Genomic DNA, 17,131 nt, shown 5'->3' with positions numbered 1-17,131 from the left:
TTGTGTAAAATAACTAGTGGATTATTTGAGTGCTTTTTAAGTGTATAATAATTGAAAATTGTTTGGAGAACTTAACTTAAATGATTGTGACCTTTGCAAAATTATGGAGTTTAGTTAAAAAGCTCATGGCTTGGTTGTTTAAAAGATCAGGCACAATTAAGTGTTAGTAAGTTTGCAGTTCAAGGCCCCTGATGATAGGCTTTTTCAAAGGCTATTGTGGGTGCACATTCAGTGTATATTTACATGACATGCAAGGAATCATGCTAAAAAAAACAGTCCTCTTCAATTTTTTATAAGCACTGTGTATAGTTCCAAACAATTAACTGGTCTTTTTTTTATCTGGTATGCATTTGCAGACAGATTCAGAAAAGTAATAATATGCTGCTGAGTATAAAAGTTAAGCCCACCATATAAAGTACTGGCCATGCTGTGGTTGTTTAGATTTGCTCAGTGTGTTGACAATATTGATCAGCTGCCACCTTCACCTTTTCCCTCCCTTTTTATCCATACATCGGGCATATCAGGTTTGCTGTTGGGCAGTATCACTGGCACATCACTTTGTGTTGTCCTCAACCTGCCAGACCCCGGGGAGGCAAGGTCATATACAGTCTCCTTCAAGGACAGACGTAAAGTGTCCCTCTTGCCATTTAGGTGGCCAGGTTGTAACTCCTCTTCTATCTTAACAGCTTGAGGGACTAAGATAGCAGGTTCTACCTCACTTAAGCAGGTCTCATTGGAGTCTTCGAGTCCCTCCATGGAGCTCTGAGACTGACATGAGAAAAGCCGTTTGTGTAGATGACAGCTTGTGGCTTCATCTATTGAAAGTGACCTTTCATTGACAGTGTCTGTAGTCTGAGTGATCGTGATCTCTTCCATGCTAGAGGAAGACGACAAAGACACGTTCCAAAGTTGAAGGCCGCCGCTCGACTGGTCTCGACATTTCTTGCACAAAACCTTCTCCTTAGATGCATCTTGTGAAGGGGCAACCACAGGACGCAACATGTTCTCTTTGTACGGAGATGAGGTCTGGAGTGCTGGAGGTGGGTTGCAACCTTTAAGGTGCCTGCTACACATTTCTGCGCTGTCAGCCTCAATGCTGACTCGATCATAGTCTCGCCTTGGACTAAGGCCACAGAACTGAATGTCATCAGAAAGGACAGAAGGCCTGTTGGACAGCTTGCTGGTGCAAGTGCTATTCTCAAAACTGTCGCTCAGTTGGCAAGCAAGTGGCTGCAGTTCATACTGTTCTGGCTCCCTTCCACCGACTGGTTGCCGCTTTCTATGGTGTTGCTGATTGGGGCAAAGAAAGCCTTCGCTTTCTTTATTACAACTTCTTCGAACCCGAGAACCCGTGCCACAGCCAAATGCCCCATTAGCTGCCGGATTGGTGGTCCCAGGTTCTGTAGCCGAACAGGACGACAGTATATTTTCAGTGGCTTGCTTTGTAACGCAAGGTAGGGTTATTCTCCCGCAGTTCTTCTGGGGTCCAAAGAAGCAGCACAGCGACTGGAAGAAGAAAGTGGCAAAGCCGCATGCAACGCACTTCACAAGCAAAAGAAATATCCCAAGCTTTCTAAAAAGCAATGCAGTTGCGGGTAGCATAATAATACCCACGCAAAAATACGCCCCAGCACCAGTAGCTACCGGGCAACCCATTCTCTTCAGGGAATGTGCAACCCTGCCCAGTCGGTCATTGTGTGGGGCCAGGCTGTATGAAATGCAATAATTGGCCACAAAGTCAACAGAAAGGCCTGCAGCTGCTGAAATGAAGAGTGCTTCCACACCATTTAACTGCCATTCTAAAAGCACAAGGAGGCCAACAGTAGCAAACACACTTCCTCCCACCGCAACGGACACGTAGACACTTAATGGAATATTCCATGTCGTCAGTAAGAGTAGTGCAAATGTGAGAGCTACTGAAAAGCCTGCCACCTCCAAAGTCTCTGAACTTAGGCATTGCTGGAGGTCATATAATCCTAGTTGACTTACAAACCAACCTTTCTGCAGTCCCACTGGAGCCTTGGAGATTTCCCCATTAAACCATGATAAGATCTCTCGGTAGAACTGAGACATTCTGCTGAAGTTGAAGCTATAAAGTTGCACAGTCTTGAATATTACAACAAGGGCAGTGATTCGACCCTCTGAGTCAAACCTTAGGCCTCCGGCACTGGGTGAGTGCCCTTCTGCATGCTTCTCTGCCTCCATCATGCTAAGGCACTGCTCGAAAACACTTGGCGGGTAAGGAAAGGGAATATTATTGCAGCAGAAGCTAAACGCGTCCTCACTTTCGGAACAGCGACGTATAGAAACCCAGTGAATCAATTGTTCCACAAAACACACATTGTCTTCTACTGTTTCTTGGTCAGCTGATAATGGAGAATAGAAGCTCTGATTTTGAATTTTTCCACACAGATCCCGCAACCACAGCTGGGCTTGGGGACTGCTCATATTAAATCCTGGATCAAGAGCTAAAGATCCATTACTTTTTGGATCGAAGTGGTCACCATCATCTGATGGAATGACGCCCCAAATTAGAGTCAGTGTCATGGGTTCATCTTCACCCTGTTTCATTCGCTCAAACATGAACTGGTGGCGATATTCAGCATCATATCTCTCAAAGGGATGACTGGAGCGGAACAGCTGAGTTGTTCTGCTGTCTGAAGTTGGCAGTTTCATGCCAGGGTCTATGCATGATATGTACGTTCCACCGGCTGCAAGCACTGCAAACCAGCAGATCCATATATATCGGAATTTCACCACTCCACAAGGCAGGATCTTTAAAAAAAGCAGGTTAGATGTGTCCGAAAACCCTCGCCCTAATGTCCGAAGCTTCTGTCTCAAGGTAAACAGACAGCGCTTTCTTGAACTTGTCTCCCAGAATCCACCTGTATTTTTGGAGCAGCAGGGCTTCCAAGCTGCCTTCGCGACAGGGTTTGAAGACAGCACAGCATAGCGTTCTTGCAAAATGAGGGTGCACGGAAGCCAAACAAGAGCAAATAATGTGTTGATTAATGAGGCACTGCCAAGATATACAGCGTAGCATCTCACGGTGGTGATGCTGCTTATGTAGCCTGAGTAAAACGTGATGCTAGATGTCAGACCCGACACTAATATCAAGTATCCTATTTCCTGTAAAACCCGGTTCATTCTCTTTTCAGGGACAGCTGGAGGATTATGGCTCAGCTGCAGTTTCCAGAAATCAACAAAAGTCAGGGCTTGATTCAGACAGCTTCCCAAAAGCACAAAGACTGATGCAAGATTGAGGAGTGGAAAAAATGTCAAGCGAAATGCAACTTTGTAGAAAAAATATGAGGTGGAAAGTGATAATATGACCGCAACTAGTGACATTGCTGCTATAAATAGTGATTTGAGATATAATCCAATTGTGAACAAAAGTGAAAGAGCTGCAAGAACAGGATAGACAGAGTCCCGTGCCAAGTAATACTTGAATAGTTTTTGTTTAATTCCCAAATCCATTCCTGTTATGGTGGTGTTATTGTATGTGAGTTCATGACCCTCTAAATGGTCCAAATAAATTTTCATTAGTGGATCTCCTTTTTCCACTGGTAGAAATACAATGCTATATTTTAGGGACGGAACCTTGTATTCAACAGTCTGTGGCCCCAGGAAGTCTTTGTCCACAAGGTAATGGAGAATCTGGAAGATGCTTGACAGTTTACAGCGGTGTGGAACGGATGCACAGCGGCCAAATTTACTCCTTTCAGTACATGATGCAACCAGGCTTCCATCATGGTAGTAAGGGGCACAGAATCTGAGGAGGCTAAGGCTTTCAGATACCTGCTGTGCAGTCAGACTAAAGCAGGAAGAAACGTTGTTAAGAAGAGCCAAGTAGTTTCCCAGAGACCAACTTGGACAGCAATTATCCTTCACCATGGATCCGTATAACTCTGATCTGACCTGGCAAAACTTATCAAATTTTGCCCCAGAACGGATCTAAAACGAGTAATAAAAAATAGCATTTTTCAGCAAAAATATTTCAATTGTAAAACAGTTGTACTGCTTTTCAGTTTTCATGCTTATTCACCTCGTTAGATTTTGTAGGTATTTGTACAAGTTTTTGTATACTTTTTTGTATGTTTGGATATATGCAGACAAGTACTATATACATATTTTGACAGCATCTAAAATGTACAGGAACCATAAAAATCTTTACAGATCTGTAATCTTTATTAGAAATATATTTGTATGTATTATTTATGCACGTCTCTACAAATTGTTCATATGAAAAATGCTTTTAGATGCATTTTAGATGTTGTCAGTGCATTAGCAGTGGTTCAATGCAGAAAAAATTGGGGTCACACTTTATATTAGGTGGCCTTAACTACTATGTACTTGCATCAAAAATTGAATCAAAAAAATTGTGGTCATATTGTATTGCAAAACACCTCTGCTGCTATTGAGGTGGGATACGGGTAAAGTTAGGGACAGGGTTGGTGGGTGGGTTAAGGTGTAAGGGATGGGTCAACAGTGTAAATATAAATGTAATTACAGAAATTAATTACAGATGTAATTACATGTAGGTATTTTGAAAAATATAAGTACAATGTAAAAACATGAACGTAAACAAAAAGTGCATTGTACCAAATGATTAATTGAAATGTAAGTACACAGTAGTTAAGGCCACCTAATATAAAGTGGGACCAAAATTTGTGCCAGAACCAAAATTTATGTACAAATATCTATAATTACTAATGAGATCACAATGAATTCTCTAATATCTGAGTCTGATTATTAATGAATAGATTCTATCAGATATATCCATCAAAACACTGCATTTAACAACTTCTTAAGAATATTATGCCCTTTCGGGAAAATATAGTCCTTGTTTTACCTGTGACTGTTCCATCTGGCACATGGAGTAAATTGCCTTTAGACTCCAGAGACTGGCAGAGTTTCCAGAGCGGAAGACCAGCTGAGCATAGCGCTCTCCTACAGGACCACACATAGGGTGACAGAAAACAACATAAACCATGCTGTGCTCCATTTACTGATTTATTAGGTTTGGAAATACCTGATAATACGTAAGTAAAATCTCACCTGGGGCATTACAAAAAAAGTTATGCTCAGTGTAATCTCTGTGCAACATTCTCCTTGATCGTTCTCTTGACTTCTGTTCAGATCTAACTGTGTCTTCTCTGTAAGACAAACAGGATTTTTTCAAAACAAACACAGCGTACAGTCTTTTAGTAATAAAAGCAACAGCCTGATTTAGTGAAATGATGAGTGGTAGAAATTATATTTAAAAGTATTTTTAGTATCATAAGAAATACCCTGCTATTCTTTCTGTGAGTTGCCATGGAAATGGGGACAGTGTTTTTCCAGGTCCCGTGTTTTGCTGTAACCTCATCCACGTTGCTAGCCGGATACTTATGTCTGTTCCACGAGGTTCAAATCCCTGTGAGGTCCGATCAAAGACGTGAACAGTGAGAAGAAACTCTTTGAAGTCATTATAAAAATTCATTTATGTCATTTGAGAGGCTAATTTACAATTCTAATGATTAAAGGCCACCGCTGGTCACTTTATTTTCAGAAATGTATTCATAGGCACAAGCCTATTTCTGCCTCAGAGTAAAAAAAATATTACTTGTTATTACTTGTAAAGAGTTTATATCTCTTAGGTGTACAGCCCATTTCCCCCATGAAATAAAAAATTAGTTATAAAAAGAGTTTATATCTCACAAATCAAATTTTTTTCCTCAAATCAGAATTGTGAGGAAAAAAGGTCAGTTATCTGATGGCAGAAACGGGGCTTCCATAGTAATCTTATGTTGCAAATCTTACAATTGTGACACTTATTCCAAACTGTAACTTTTTATCTCACAATGTAAGTTTATTTTAAACTTGATCTTACAATTTCTTTTTTTTTTACTTTTAATTTTTACGTTGCTTTTACTATATGCTTCATTTACTTTTTTTCTTGTAGTACAAACAGATCCATAAACATTAAGCGGTAAAGGGTTAGTTCACCCAAAAATGAAAATTCTGTCATTAATTACTCACCCTCATGTCGTTCCAAACCCGTAAGTTAAATTAAAGGGTTAGTTCGCCCATTTAAGACATGAAGTTGTATGCAATCCTTACCAGCACTATAGTGCATACACACTGACCCACCCTTTAGTCACCTCCCTGGTCAGAGTTCTGGCCGCTGGAAGTTTTTCAAGATAGTAGCCTACTCCCGGTTAGTTTCCGGGGCCTCAAAACTGTGCGTTTTTACGTGAAAAAATTATTTGCGTTTCAAAGCTTGATTAATTTACATCACAAAAAACACGCCTGACAAAATTCATACCTCAGTTTTAATCGGCACTATTTTCTTTCCATTTCTATCAATCCGCGCTGCTGTCAACGTCAACAGTGCGCACGTTCAGATCAGCTGTTCCATAGTGTTTACACAATCGAATGACAACGACATAAAAAGTAGAAAATGAACAATGGTGCGAACTTGTAAATTCCCAGGCTGTGACCACAAGAATGTGCCGGGATCACCGTTCAGATTCCATCGTTTTCCAGTTTCGGATATAGCTACGAGACAGCTTTGGCTGGTTGCCATCGGCTACTCTGCGGGAGCTAAAATATTGAGAATCAAGGATTTCCGTGTGCAGTGCTCACTTCAGCGAAGACGATTACATCCCCAACCAAGGAGGAAAAAGAAAAAAAATGATTTTAAAGAGTTTTGCTGTACCAGTACCACGGGTAAGCTCTATTTACTAACTTTATGATCCAATGTCTAAACTGTACGGTAAACAAGCTGAAAATTACTTTCATCATCATCTGTTCCGTCTGACATTGTGCTAAAATTGGTTTCGTCATCAGAAGTTTCGTAGTCAGACATGTTGTCAGCGAGTCGCGCTATCAACAGCTGATCTGAACGTGCGCACTGTTGACGTTGACAGCAGCGCGGATTGATAGAAATGGAAAGAAAATAGTGCCGATTAAAACTGAGGTATGAATTTTGTCAGGCGTGTTTTTTGTGATGTAAATTATTCAAGCTTTGAAACGCAAATACTTTTTTCACGTAAAAACGCACAGTTTTGAGGCCCCGGAAACTAACCGGGAGTACTATCTTGAAAAACTTCCAGCGGCCAGAACTCTGACCAGGGAGGTGACTAAAGGGTGGGTCAGTGTGTATGCACTATAGTGCTGGTAAGGATTGCATACAACTTCATGTCTTAAATGGGCGAACTAACCCTTTAAGATTTTTTTGGATGAAATCCGAGAATTTTTTGACCCTTCATAGACAGAAACACAACTGACATATTCAAGAGCCAGAAAAGTAGTAAGGACATCGTTAAAATAGTCCATGTGACATCAGTGGTTCAACCGTAATTTTATGAAGCTACAAGAATACTTTTTGTGTGCAAACAAAAATAACGACTTTATTCAACGATTTCTTCTCTCCTGGGACAGTCTGCCGCCATTATTGAGAGTACCACGATGCATGCGTGTTCCTTACTACCTTTCTGGGCATGACGGTGAGTAATAATGAGAGATTTTTTATTTTTGGGTGAACTATACCTTTAAAGATTTTGTATTTCATTTTGTTATATAAAATAATTAGCTGTCCCACTTTTTTAAAAGTTTATGGTTGTCTTGTTTTGTCTAAACAATATGCCTCTAACATATAGTTTGTCTCTGCCAGGAAATGGCCTATAGAGAATTTTTGAGTGCATAGCTGAGTTGCTGGCAACATACTGTATATTAGATTAGCAATGATGTACGCTGCACCTTTTTTACAAGCAGAGGAATTGCACACACATTTGTGTTCCGAAGATGAATGAAGGTCTTGCGGGTTTGGAACGACATGAGTAATTAATGACAGAATTTTCATTTTTGGGTGAACTATCCCTTTAAACTTCACTATTTATTACAAATATTAAAGAGATGCACATACTCACCAACAAAGGGTCAGAGAAGTCTGGCAGAGGACCAGTCAAAATCCCAGCAAGGGAACAGGCAAACAGAACTACCATACATGAGATGAGTACAGTCATCGGGTACTCAACTATGACCTGGGAATAGCTGTAAAATCAATGGTGTTCATATGATCAAATTTAATCTGATTGCTGTAGCCTATGGCACATTAACTTTATACTGCTGGTATTCGCCACACTGCATTTACATGCACTTTTTGGTTAGTATTTGAATGCTTCTTCCGAATTCCTCTAAATGTACTACTGAACATAAGACTATGTTAATGTGCACTACTGTATTATTGTAAATAATAATCTTAATAATGAATTTCATGTGATTGTTTATATAAACAAATAAATATCATAAGTTGCTATAAAAGCATCTCACCTCCTTGGTATCCTATGCAAGCCTTCATTCCTACTGAGCAGACAGACATAGTGATTAACATAATTAAACGTTTACAATCAACTAGATATATGTCCATTACAATGATATTTATAATAGAAAAGAGTCCGGACCTCACTGTCACCATGTGACGCTGTACAGGCTTGTGGTTACTGCCATCGTGAGATTCATGAAGCCAATGGCACTGTGTTTTATTGTGGCGTGATGGACTGCAGCTATGGACAGTCTTAACAGGACTGGCTGAACAGTCTGCCTGATGGTAAGCATTCATTTGACCTGGACAGACATTGCTTTGATTCGACTGCTGGTGGCCACAGCAGGGGCATCGTTTGCTTTGTGGTGAATGATAGCCAGAGCCCTGCGATACTTGACGGTGGAGCTGAGTAGAGGAGTGAGACTTGAACGGACTGCTGCTGTCGGATTGGTTCTCCTCTATCTTGACCGGACACATCTGAGATTCTGTGCTGTCACTGTCTGGAGGACACAGCGAAACCTCAGGGATCTCACTGTAAATAAAAGAGTCACATTATCAAATGTTTTCAATCTATTCTGTAGCTACTTTCACATCACTACATTTTAGAAAAAAGCAAGTCACATTAATTATGTTGAAGTGAAGAAATCAAGACCTGTCAATATTTTTCAATGAATCAAGTAGAACTGTTTCAAGAACGGCCTTGAATAAATGATTCACTGAATGATTGATTCAACAATCCAGTCGAGTCATTTTGGGAAATTAATTATTTTTACTTCACTAAATGTCAGTTCATAACTTTGTGCTTCACTACATTTCAGGGGGAAAAAACATGCTGTTCCTACTTACATGATGAAATCGAAACCTGCTCCGAGATGCAATTGAGATGTCAAATTTGTATTGAATCATTCTTTTGAACTGATTCTTATGAAACATCTGAACTGGTTTACAAATGAGTTTTCTAGCTGAGAGTGATCCGATAACAGAATTAGTCATTTCTGATGTAAATGATGCAAAAAGTTACTATAATGATGTATTTTGGTATAATAAATTGTAAATGGAAATCATATTTAGGTTATGATTGACTGTAAGTTGTTTGTGCGCTAAACATAAAAAGGTTGTTATTTAATTGCTGATGGTGTTTATGTGTATAGTCACACATACTGCATTCAACAGCTGCATTTTGCTGTTGATTTCTCGTGTTTGCACACACACTTTCAATTTCCATGCACTGAACGTCTGAATCCATCATACTGACCAACAAATAAAATTTGTCTAAAGAGTTAGTTCACCCAAAAATGTAAATTCTGTCATTAATTACTCACCCTCATGCCGTTCCAAACCCGTAAGACTTTCATTCAACTCGGAACACAAATTAAGATGTTTTTAATGAAATCCGAGAGTGAAAGTATCCTGGTAGCTTCATAAAATTAAGGTTAAACCACTGATGTCACATGGACTACTTTAACGATGTCCTTACTACCTTTCTTGGCATGAGGGTGAGTAATAATGAGAGATTTTTTATTTTTGGGTGAACTAACCCTTTAAAGAATTTGTATATAATTTTGCTATATAAAATAATTAGCTGTCCCACTTTTTTAAAAGCTTGTGGTTGTCTTGGTTTGTCTGGACAGTATGCCTCTAACATATAGTTTATCTCTGCCAGGAAATGGCCTATAGAGAATTTTTGAGTGCACAGCTGAGTTGCTGGCAACATACTGTATATTAGATTAGCAATGATGTCTAAAAAATGTATCAGCGAAATGCTCGAAGGCCCAATTAGGCCAAGAGGGAGGGACTCCATCAGCTTACACTGTCAACCTCATAAAAAGCCTGTTCAGATGAGAGAAAAAGGCTCACTAGTGCTTACAACTCAACTGTTCAGGAAGTAAATATGAGAGTGGGACAACTCCTTAAAATGTACTGCTAAATAATGTAAATCACCTTGAAGAACCAGAGCTTAAGATTCACTACTCATCTTTTTCATTATTCAGTCATTCCACAATACTAATAATAACGATTATGACTCTTTATGGGGTACCTTTAGATTTTACTATGCTGAAATGTTAAAGTATGCTATCAGCTTACTGAGGTCAGGACAGGTTTTTTTCTGTTTATCCCTGTTTACCACATTTCAAATATAAAGTTGGCAGGTTTGGTGCAAGAAAACATTTCAACTATTCTCTTAAACATGAACAGTTCCTAATAACAATGAAATCGTAAGCATTTAACAAGCTTGTTTTTACACAGATGTACTGCTGACTCTTTAGTATTACCAAGGTGACAAGCTATGCAAACACTGGCAAACATGACTGCTGTAAATGTGTTCAAGAAACAAATAAGATGTCTTTTTTGGATTCTTTAGATGTGCAAACTAATTTGGGCAGATTATAATATGCAAGACTGATCCCATTTGGCCACTGATGATATAAACAACTAGGATAAATCATGTGCAAGGAAAATAAAATGACTTTTGAACCAGAAGTGTTGGAATAAATGCTACATTTCACCAGGATTAAACAAAACACTTGCTCCTAACCCTCAGACCGTTTTATCTCTCATTACTGAGCATCTTGGTCGGCTTAAATGCTTAAAATGATTCTTGACACATTGCTTATGTGTCTCCATTAACTCCATCCTTAGGATCACCATCCTAAAACCAGCTAAGCAGGGTCTCTTAATTTGCTTCCTTGTGTGAGAAAATGCAGAGGTATATATGAAGAGTTTATTTGCAAAAAAAAAAAAATTCAAAAATCATGTTTTTTGTTATGTTATCATGTTTTTATTGTGTTTTATTGTGTTAGTTAGCTGGGGTTTTTTTAATAGTTATTTTTTAACCTAGTCAAAATAACCAAACTGCAGTTTGATTGCATAGGCGTAAATCCCGGGGGGGACAGGACCCCCCCTATCTGAGGCTTGTCCCCCCTAAAAATATCATTACAAGTGACTCTGTGTATTGAAAATAATATAATGGACATATACTTAAAATAATTGTGTGATTAGTAAAACAAAATAAACGCAAAAAAAACGTTTTAAGTTCAGAAATGTTTTGATTCCCCCCTCCCTTTCCTCACAGTGATTTGGTCCACTGCCTGCTTTCCTTCTTTACCGATACACACACACACACACACGAGTCCGGTGAGAGAGAGCAAGTTAGTTATGTGTAAGTAGGCTGTCAAGGCTATTTTATTCTCTTTAAACATCGAGTGAAATGATTCTTTATCTTTAATACAGATGATGCTGGATCATTAATAAATTAGTCATGACAAAAAAATTATGACATCCGATGTATTTTCTTAATATCTTAGCTTAATATCGTAGCTTGTCACCCACTACAACTAACATGGCGATAAGCCTGTGTGTGAACTGATATTAGGCTAATATTGTAGACCTATGTGTTGGGTTTGGTTCACTATGATGTTAAGTGGCAGATCAGTGGGTTTAATGCGGTTGAATTAATGCGAAAGAGACCAAACCTAAAATACTATGGATGACGCAAAATAATAATTATAATATGACCGTGTGGTGAACCATGAACTCATATTTAAACACGGTCTCCATGCTATGTACACATGCTGTGTACACATATCTATCCTTGCAAGTACAATTTTGGCTGTATTATTTGTGTCCCCTTCAAAAATTGCTCTTGAGAAATTTTACGTTTATTGTCCCCCCCTTCTGTCAGATGAAATTTACGCCCCTGTTTGATTGAGATTAATGGGAATGCACAATGAAAAAACATGATTTCTGAGAATTGTTAAAAACGGAGTTATCTGTTTTTGCAAATGAACTCTTCATATATATATATATATATATATATATACATGGCAATCTTCGCTGTGGATCAATTGCTAAACACAGAGCTGCAAAAATAGCATCAGGAAATTTGATAATGCAATCTAATGTATGATGAACTCATTATTGTAATCAGATATAAAGTTTTGCTGCATTACAAGAGAGTGTGCTTGTTCCCATTACAAGGCTTTCTGAAGAATTTCTACATAATCTTGTTAAATTTCTATATATGTTAACATAAGTCTCAGCAGCCACAGGCATAATTTTCCAGCAATGACCCTTCAGCATCTGATGGAGCTCATGGGTTTTGGTTGTGTGCATGCTGCAAATGTTTTGACGATTATCAAAAGGAGCACAGGCTTAATTTGATTTGACAGCTCTGCAGCTGGTAAGTCATGGCAGGCAGTCTGCGCTGCCAGAACTCAGAGGTGATTGTTGTGGCCTGTCAGACCGTAAGGGTGAAATCAGTTCAGCATCAGGCAAGGAAAAACACCACTTTTACTGATGAGATCCCATCATGAAACCAGCAATGACTCGAGGATAAGGAAAACTGATCTTAATGGATATGACTGTAATTTCCAGAGCGAATTTGCTCATAAAATGCCCTATTTAACTACAGTCAGCTTAAATATTTACTGGAGCAAGCATAAATATTTACTAAATACCTAATTTGTTTGCTCCCTTTGCACCAATTCGTATGTGCTTATAAATAATATTCTGCAGTTACATCGCTCAGTTCATATTCACATCTCCCCTAAGCTTTTTTACTCAGTGGATCTTGTATGGTAGGAGTCATGATCTGGAATAAATGTCTGGAATGTAATAGAAACTGAATTGATTGAACAGATGCCCTCACAGCATTTCAGTGGATATCAGCCATGTTAGCTGGAAAACACCGACTACTATCATGTAGTATAATGCACTGCTTGAGATTTACTTCAGGCCACTGATACTCATGGTGACTCAGTCCAGATCAAAAATAATTGGACTGATTCACAAGGGTGAATCAAGTGACACTGCTCACAGGCGCATCTTATTGCACAAAACTGCAAAGCAGCTGCCTTTAAGCATAATCAATTAATAATCTCTTTTTCATAAATTATACTTTCTACACTGTAAAACGTGGTAACCTGCAATTGTTACCTTACAGAGTTTTTTTTTTTTTTACCTGATTTAACCCATAACAATTAGTTTTCTTGGTATAAGATAATGCATTTAGGTTGATTCAGTGATGCTAAATACTTTTTTACTCGAATAAAACCAGGTAATTTAGATGTTACCTTTTTTTAGTGTATGAACACATATGCAGACTACAATAAACTGTTTTTAATTGTCATCTCAATTGTGTAATTCTTTTTTTTTTTTTTGTATCATTTTTTATAAATGATGTGGGAGAGAGAGGGGGAACGGGATCTTGAAAGGTCCGCGAGCTGTGACACGAACTCGGGACGCCCGAAGCGCAACAGCGATACGTGTAACGTGTTACACAATAAGATTAATGTCTTTGCAACTAGACTGTAACATCTCCCAGGCTTGTTTGTGATAGTTTTGGGAGATGAATCACTTGCTTTTGTGTGTCGGATATGTGCGGCCATTTTAAGTAACATAAACAACAGATAATAACATGGAACAAAACCTTTGATTAACAAATCAAAAGCTGGTAAGAGGGGCCCACGTGTGAGCATCGCACTGGAACATAAAGACAAGGCTTCTCCTGAGAGGGTCAAACTCAAACATGAGTCACTACAGCTTTGGCTGGATCTTCACCAAATCTGGAGAACGCATCTCACCATCTGCTCAGCAGTACTTTGAACTACAGACAGATTTCGTCATTAAAGATAATTATTGTCGATACAGAACAGGGAATCTACACCTAGTTATGCTGAAGCAAAATGTCTCAGTCTGAGTAGATGAGCTCTGTGATTAACATTCTCAGAGTCAATCGTCTAACACCTCCATTTAGAGCCCTATAGATCCCTGTGTAGTTCATTACTAGAATTACTCCAGACAAAAAGAAACATGACTGACTAATGAGGATAGAAAGAAAATATTTCCTCTTCTTTTTTGTTTTGCCATCCATAAAAAGAAGTGGAAAAGTGGAATATTTCTCAAGTGTCACTCTGAATAGCAAGTGTACTGTAGATATGTACTATACATAGGTTGCATAGATTGCATTTTTTTAATATGACATAAAAATGCTAATGCTAATAATTTGCATCCAAAAACATCAAGATTGTCTTCAGATCATAGGTCACAATGGTATACACATAGATAATAGCAATAAAAAATAGTACAGTAATATCTCACTTTAAAGCATTCCATTCTGTTATAGATAGGCCTGCATGATATGTTACTATGAAAATGTTTAAACATAAAAAGTTGACATCATGTCAGTTCCACACTAAGCAACTTTTTTTAACAATTCTATAAATGTTCTCATAATTAGGCTAATATAATAATAAAGCTATTATGAATTAATTTTGATGACCAGAGCATATCATATGGCGTACCCTAGAAGTACTTCCTTAATTTTACTATTCAAACATTACTTTTTATCAAGTATTTAGCCTGCTGCATAACAGGAATGATGTATCTTTGTTTAGCCTAATAATATAAAGAATGACTCACTTGATGTGCTTCTCATATAGGCTAAGTTAAATTTCCATGGGGCAGAATTCGCTGCAAAACATTATTTTGTCATTCATTGCAAGAATTTAAAGAATATTTCCCATGTGTCCTTTTGAATGTCAAATGTACTGTAGGTCAAATATAAATTAACATGGAGTTTGCCCTAGAAATTCATTCACAGTGGCTCTTGTGACCAAACACATAGCATCAAGAACAGCGTTCATGTCAGTTTATGGTTAAGATCAGGACCAACCCAACAAATTATAGTATTTCGTAGTATTTATTCCCTCGTGATCTCCTTGTACTTTCAAAATAGTATTCGGTTTTTACCCTCAGAGAATAGTATTTTTCGCTTGTAAACAAAAGCCAAGTGGGTCTGATATTGAGACACCTTAAAAGCGGCACGTTCGTTATTCCTGTTTATTCGCAAAAACAACCATTTAAATGACTTACGTTCGCTCACAAACACACTTGCTCCAACAATTAGCCTTGTAAGCCCCGCTATCCACGTACCTCTGAGGTGCTTCCTGAGAAGGTCCCTCTGTCGTGGATGAATCTGAGATTTCAGCATCATCGCGCTCTCTAGAAATGGACACGGTAGCCATGCTTTAGTGAATGTAATTTCCGACTGTCGCTATCGAATGTGTAATTCTGTGCAGAATGCAGTCGAAGCAGGTTTTAGGCAAGGCAAAGCCTGTGTTAGTGAATGTATGGAGGCTGCTTCATCTGGCGCTGCGATTTGAGGTGTTGACAGTGAGTTGAGCGCGCGCTGTTCACCCGAGGGTGGTGCTGGAGAACAAAACCACTTCGCCTTAACTCTGTAAGGGTGTACAGTGCAGCCAAAGACATAGCGAAATTGGAAATGATCTGGTATTCTTTTCAGTCAAATAACAAGAAGCTGCAATGGTTTGCTGCATACAATGCAACACGTTCTTGACAGCTCTAATTTGACTAATGAAATAGAATAGACCGGGGCTAGTTGTCACATGCACGGGCTAAATTGAATTAACTCTTGGGTTTTTGAGTCAAAGGTCCAATTACACAAATTTGCGTCTTGGAGTACTTATGTAGCCTATGTTTTATCCAAGGTGGTTTCAAAAATCTAGTTCAAACCTTCCTCATTTTGAATTTTTGTAAATTCTAAACTTGCAAAATCCTGTTTTTATTTTTTTATTATTTTATTAAAATTTTTAGCAAAAACAAGCAAGCACATAGGTTACTAGCACACACTAGACAAGAGTAAATCAGTTTGATGTCCAGCTATTCTCAGGACAAGGGTATTAACTGTTATTTTTGTATTAATTAACCTACATTTTGTTTTATTTGTTTCCATTGACATTTGCCTGAAATGCACAGAATTATGAAAAAAGCCTATAAAATGCTGATTCCCATTCTGATGTGACATTCCCATATAGTGTGACAAAATACCTGGCTATTGGGGCATATTGTCACACAAGAGCGATGCAGTAAACTATGTCTTTTTCGTGGCCAATAAAGGTAGAACAATTTCTGTTGTTTCTGACACTTCCAAAACTACAAAATAATTATCTTGGTTGCAAACAGTGATTGGTCCAGCAGATCCTGATAAACAGATATAGACATGTCATTCAACTGTGAGAAAAACAACATTATTTTACATTGTTATGGGCTTTATGTTTGGCAGTAGAGCACACACATGATACAAATGAGCTGTTATAACTATATAATGAAAGTCATTACAAATTTAAATGGCGCTGACTTGATTTATTATTTATCATTCTGACTCACTGTTCTCTACAGACAATGTGCTAGAAAAAGTCTTTTTCTTACATGCCTTAACTCAGCGAGCTTTGACATGATATGTGTTAAGTCTACAGTGCAGTGGCCTCTGCAATCCAATCGAGCATGTTTGCTTCAGATCATGGGTGTTTCTGTATCGGCACTCACAGTAATCTCTAGAGGCACATTTCTCTCAGCGAGTGTTGATGTGAGCTACATAGTTGTTGTATTTCCTCGGTGTATTTCAAGACAGAAAGACACATTTCCTTAATAAAACAGCAATGAGAAAAGGCTCCCAGTGGCAAGAGATGTATGTGTGAAATAATGTACTGAAAACATTTCTATTTTGTAGTGTTTCTAAACTGTTTGGTTTCAAAATAATGTGTACCAGGAGGATATGATTGGTTTAAGTGTCACTGTGTGTTTACACACATTATTCCAACGATAGTTTTAAAGTTATAAAAATGCTTTCAATTATACTGAAACTATAGGTCACAAATATTATTTCACACTTAATCAGATGCTGTAGAGAGGAGGAAATCACTCTCAGTCTTCAAACTAGGCCTACTTAAACAAACATCAGTGTGTTTTGGGAACTGCACATTCTTGCACCTTGAAATAAATGATGGTCTTTGCGACGAAATC

The 17,131-nt window shown here is 38.3% G+C and overlaps 1 protein-coding gene across 2 annotated transcripts; it reads right to left on the bottom strand.

Moving 5' to 3' along the window:
* Window positions 1-95: 95 nt before the first annotated feature.
* On the bottom strand, window positions 96-15,512 carry disp2 (dispatched homolog 2 (Drosophila)). 2 transcript variants are annotated; one of them, XM_058750056.1, is made up of 8 exons: window positions 15,242-15,512; window positions 8,448-8,840; window positions 8,317-8,349; window positions 7,914-8,037; window positions 5,292-5,416; window positions 5,059-5,156; window positions 4,853-4,950; window positions 96-3,954 (listed from the first exon to the last, which is right to left on the bottom strand). In XM_058750056.1, exons 1-8 carry the CDS (start codon window positions 15,331-15,333, stop codon window positions 469-471), a joined length of 4,449 nt encoding a protein of 1,482 aa, XP_058606039.1. In that variant the 5' UTR covers window positions 15,334-15,512; the 3' UTR covers window positions 96-468. The 2 variants fall into 2 exon arrangements, with proteins under 2 accessions (XP_058606039.1, XP_058606041.1); XM_058750058.1 differs by having other exon boundaries at window positions 8,317-8,346.
* Between the last annotated feature and the right edge of the window lie 1,619 nt (window positions 15,513-17,131).

This window comes from Onychostoma macrolepis, chromosome 17 (assembly GCF_012432095.1).
Source record: "Onychostoma macrolepis isolate SWU-2019 chromosome 17, ASM1243209v1, whole genome shotgun sequence".
NCBI classification, from domain to species: Eukaryota; Metazoa; Chordata; class Actinopteri; order Cypriniformes; family Cyprinidae; genus Onychostoma; species Onychostoma macrolepis.
The sequence above is the reverse complement of the archived record's forward strand: the minus strand, read 5'-3'. Positions and strand labels throughout refer to the sequence as shown.

Coding starts and splice junctions, on each gene's coding strand:
- disp2 (XM_058750056.1), bottom strand. CDS start 15,333: ATGGCTACCGTGTCCATTTCTAGAGAGCGCGATGATGCTGAAATCTCA. Junction 8,350..8,447: donor CGTCACATGGTGACAGTGAG/GTCCGGACTCTT, acceptor CTGTCTGCTCAG/TAGGAATGAAGGCTTGCATA. Junction 4,951..5,058: donor CTTTTTTTGTAATGCCCCAG/GTGAGATTTTAC, acceptor GTGGTCCTGTAG/GAGAGCGCTATGCTCAGCTG.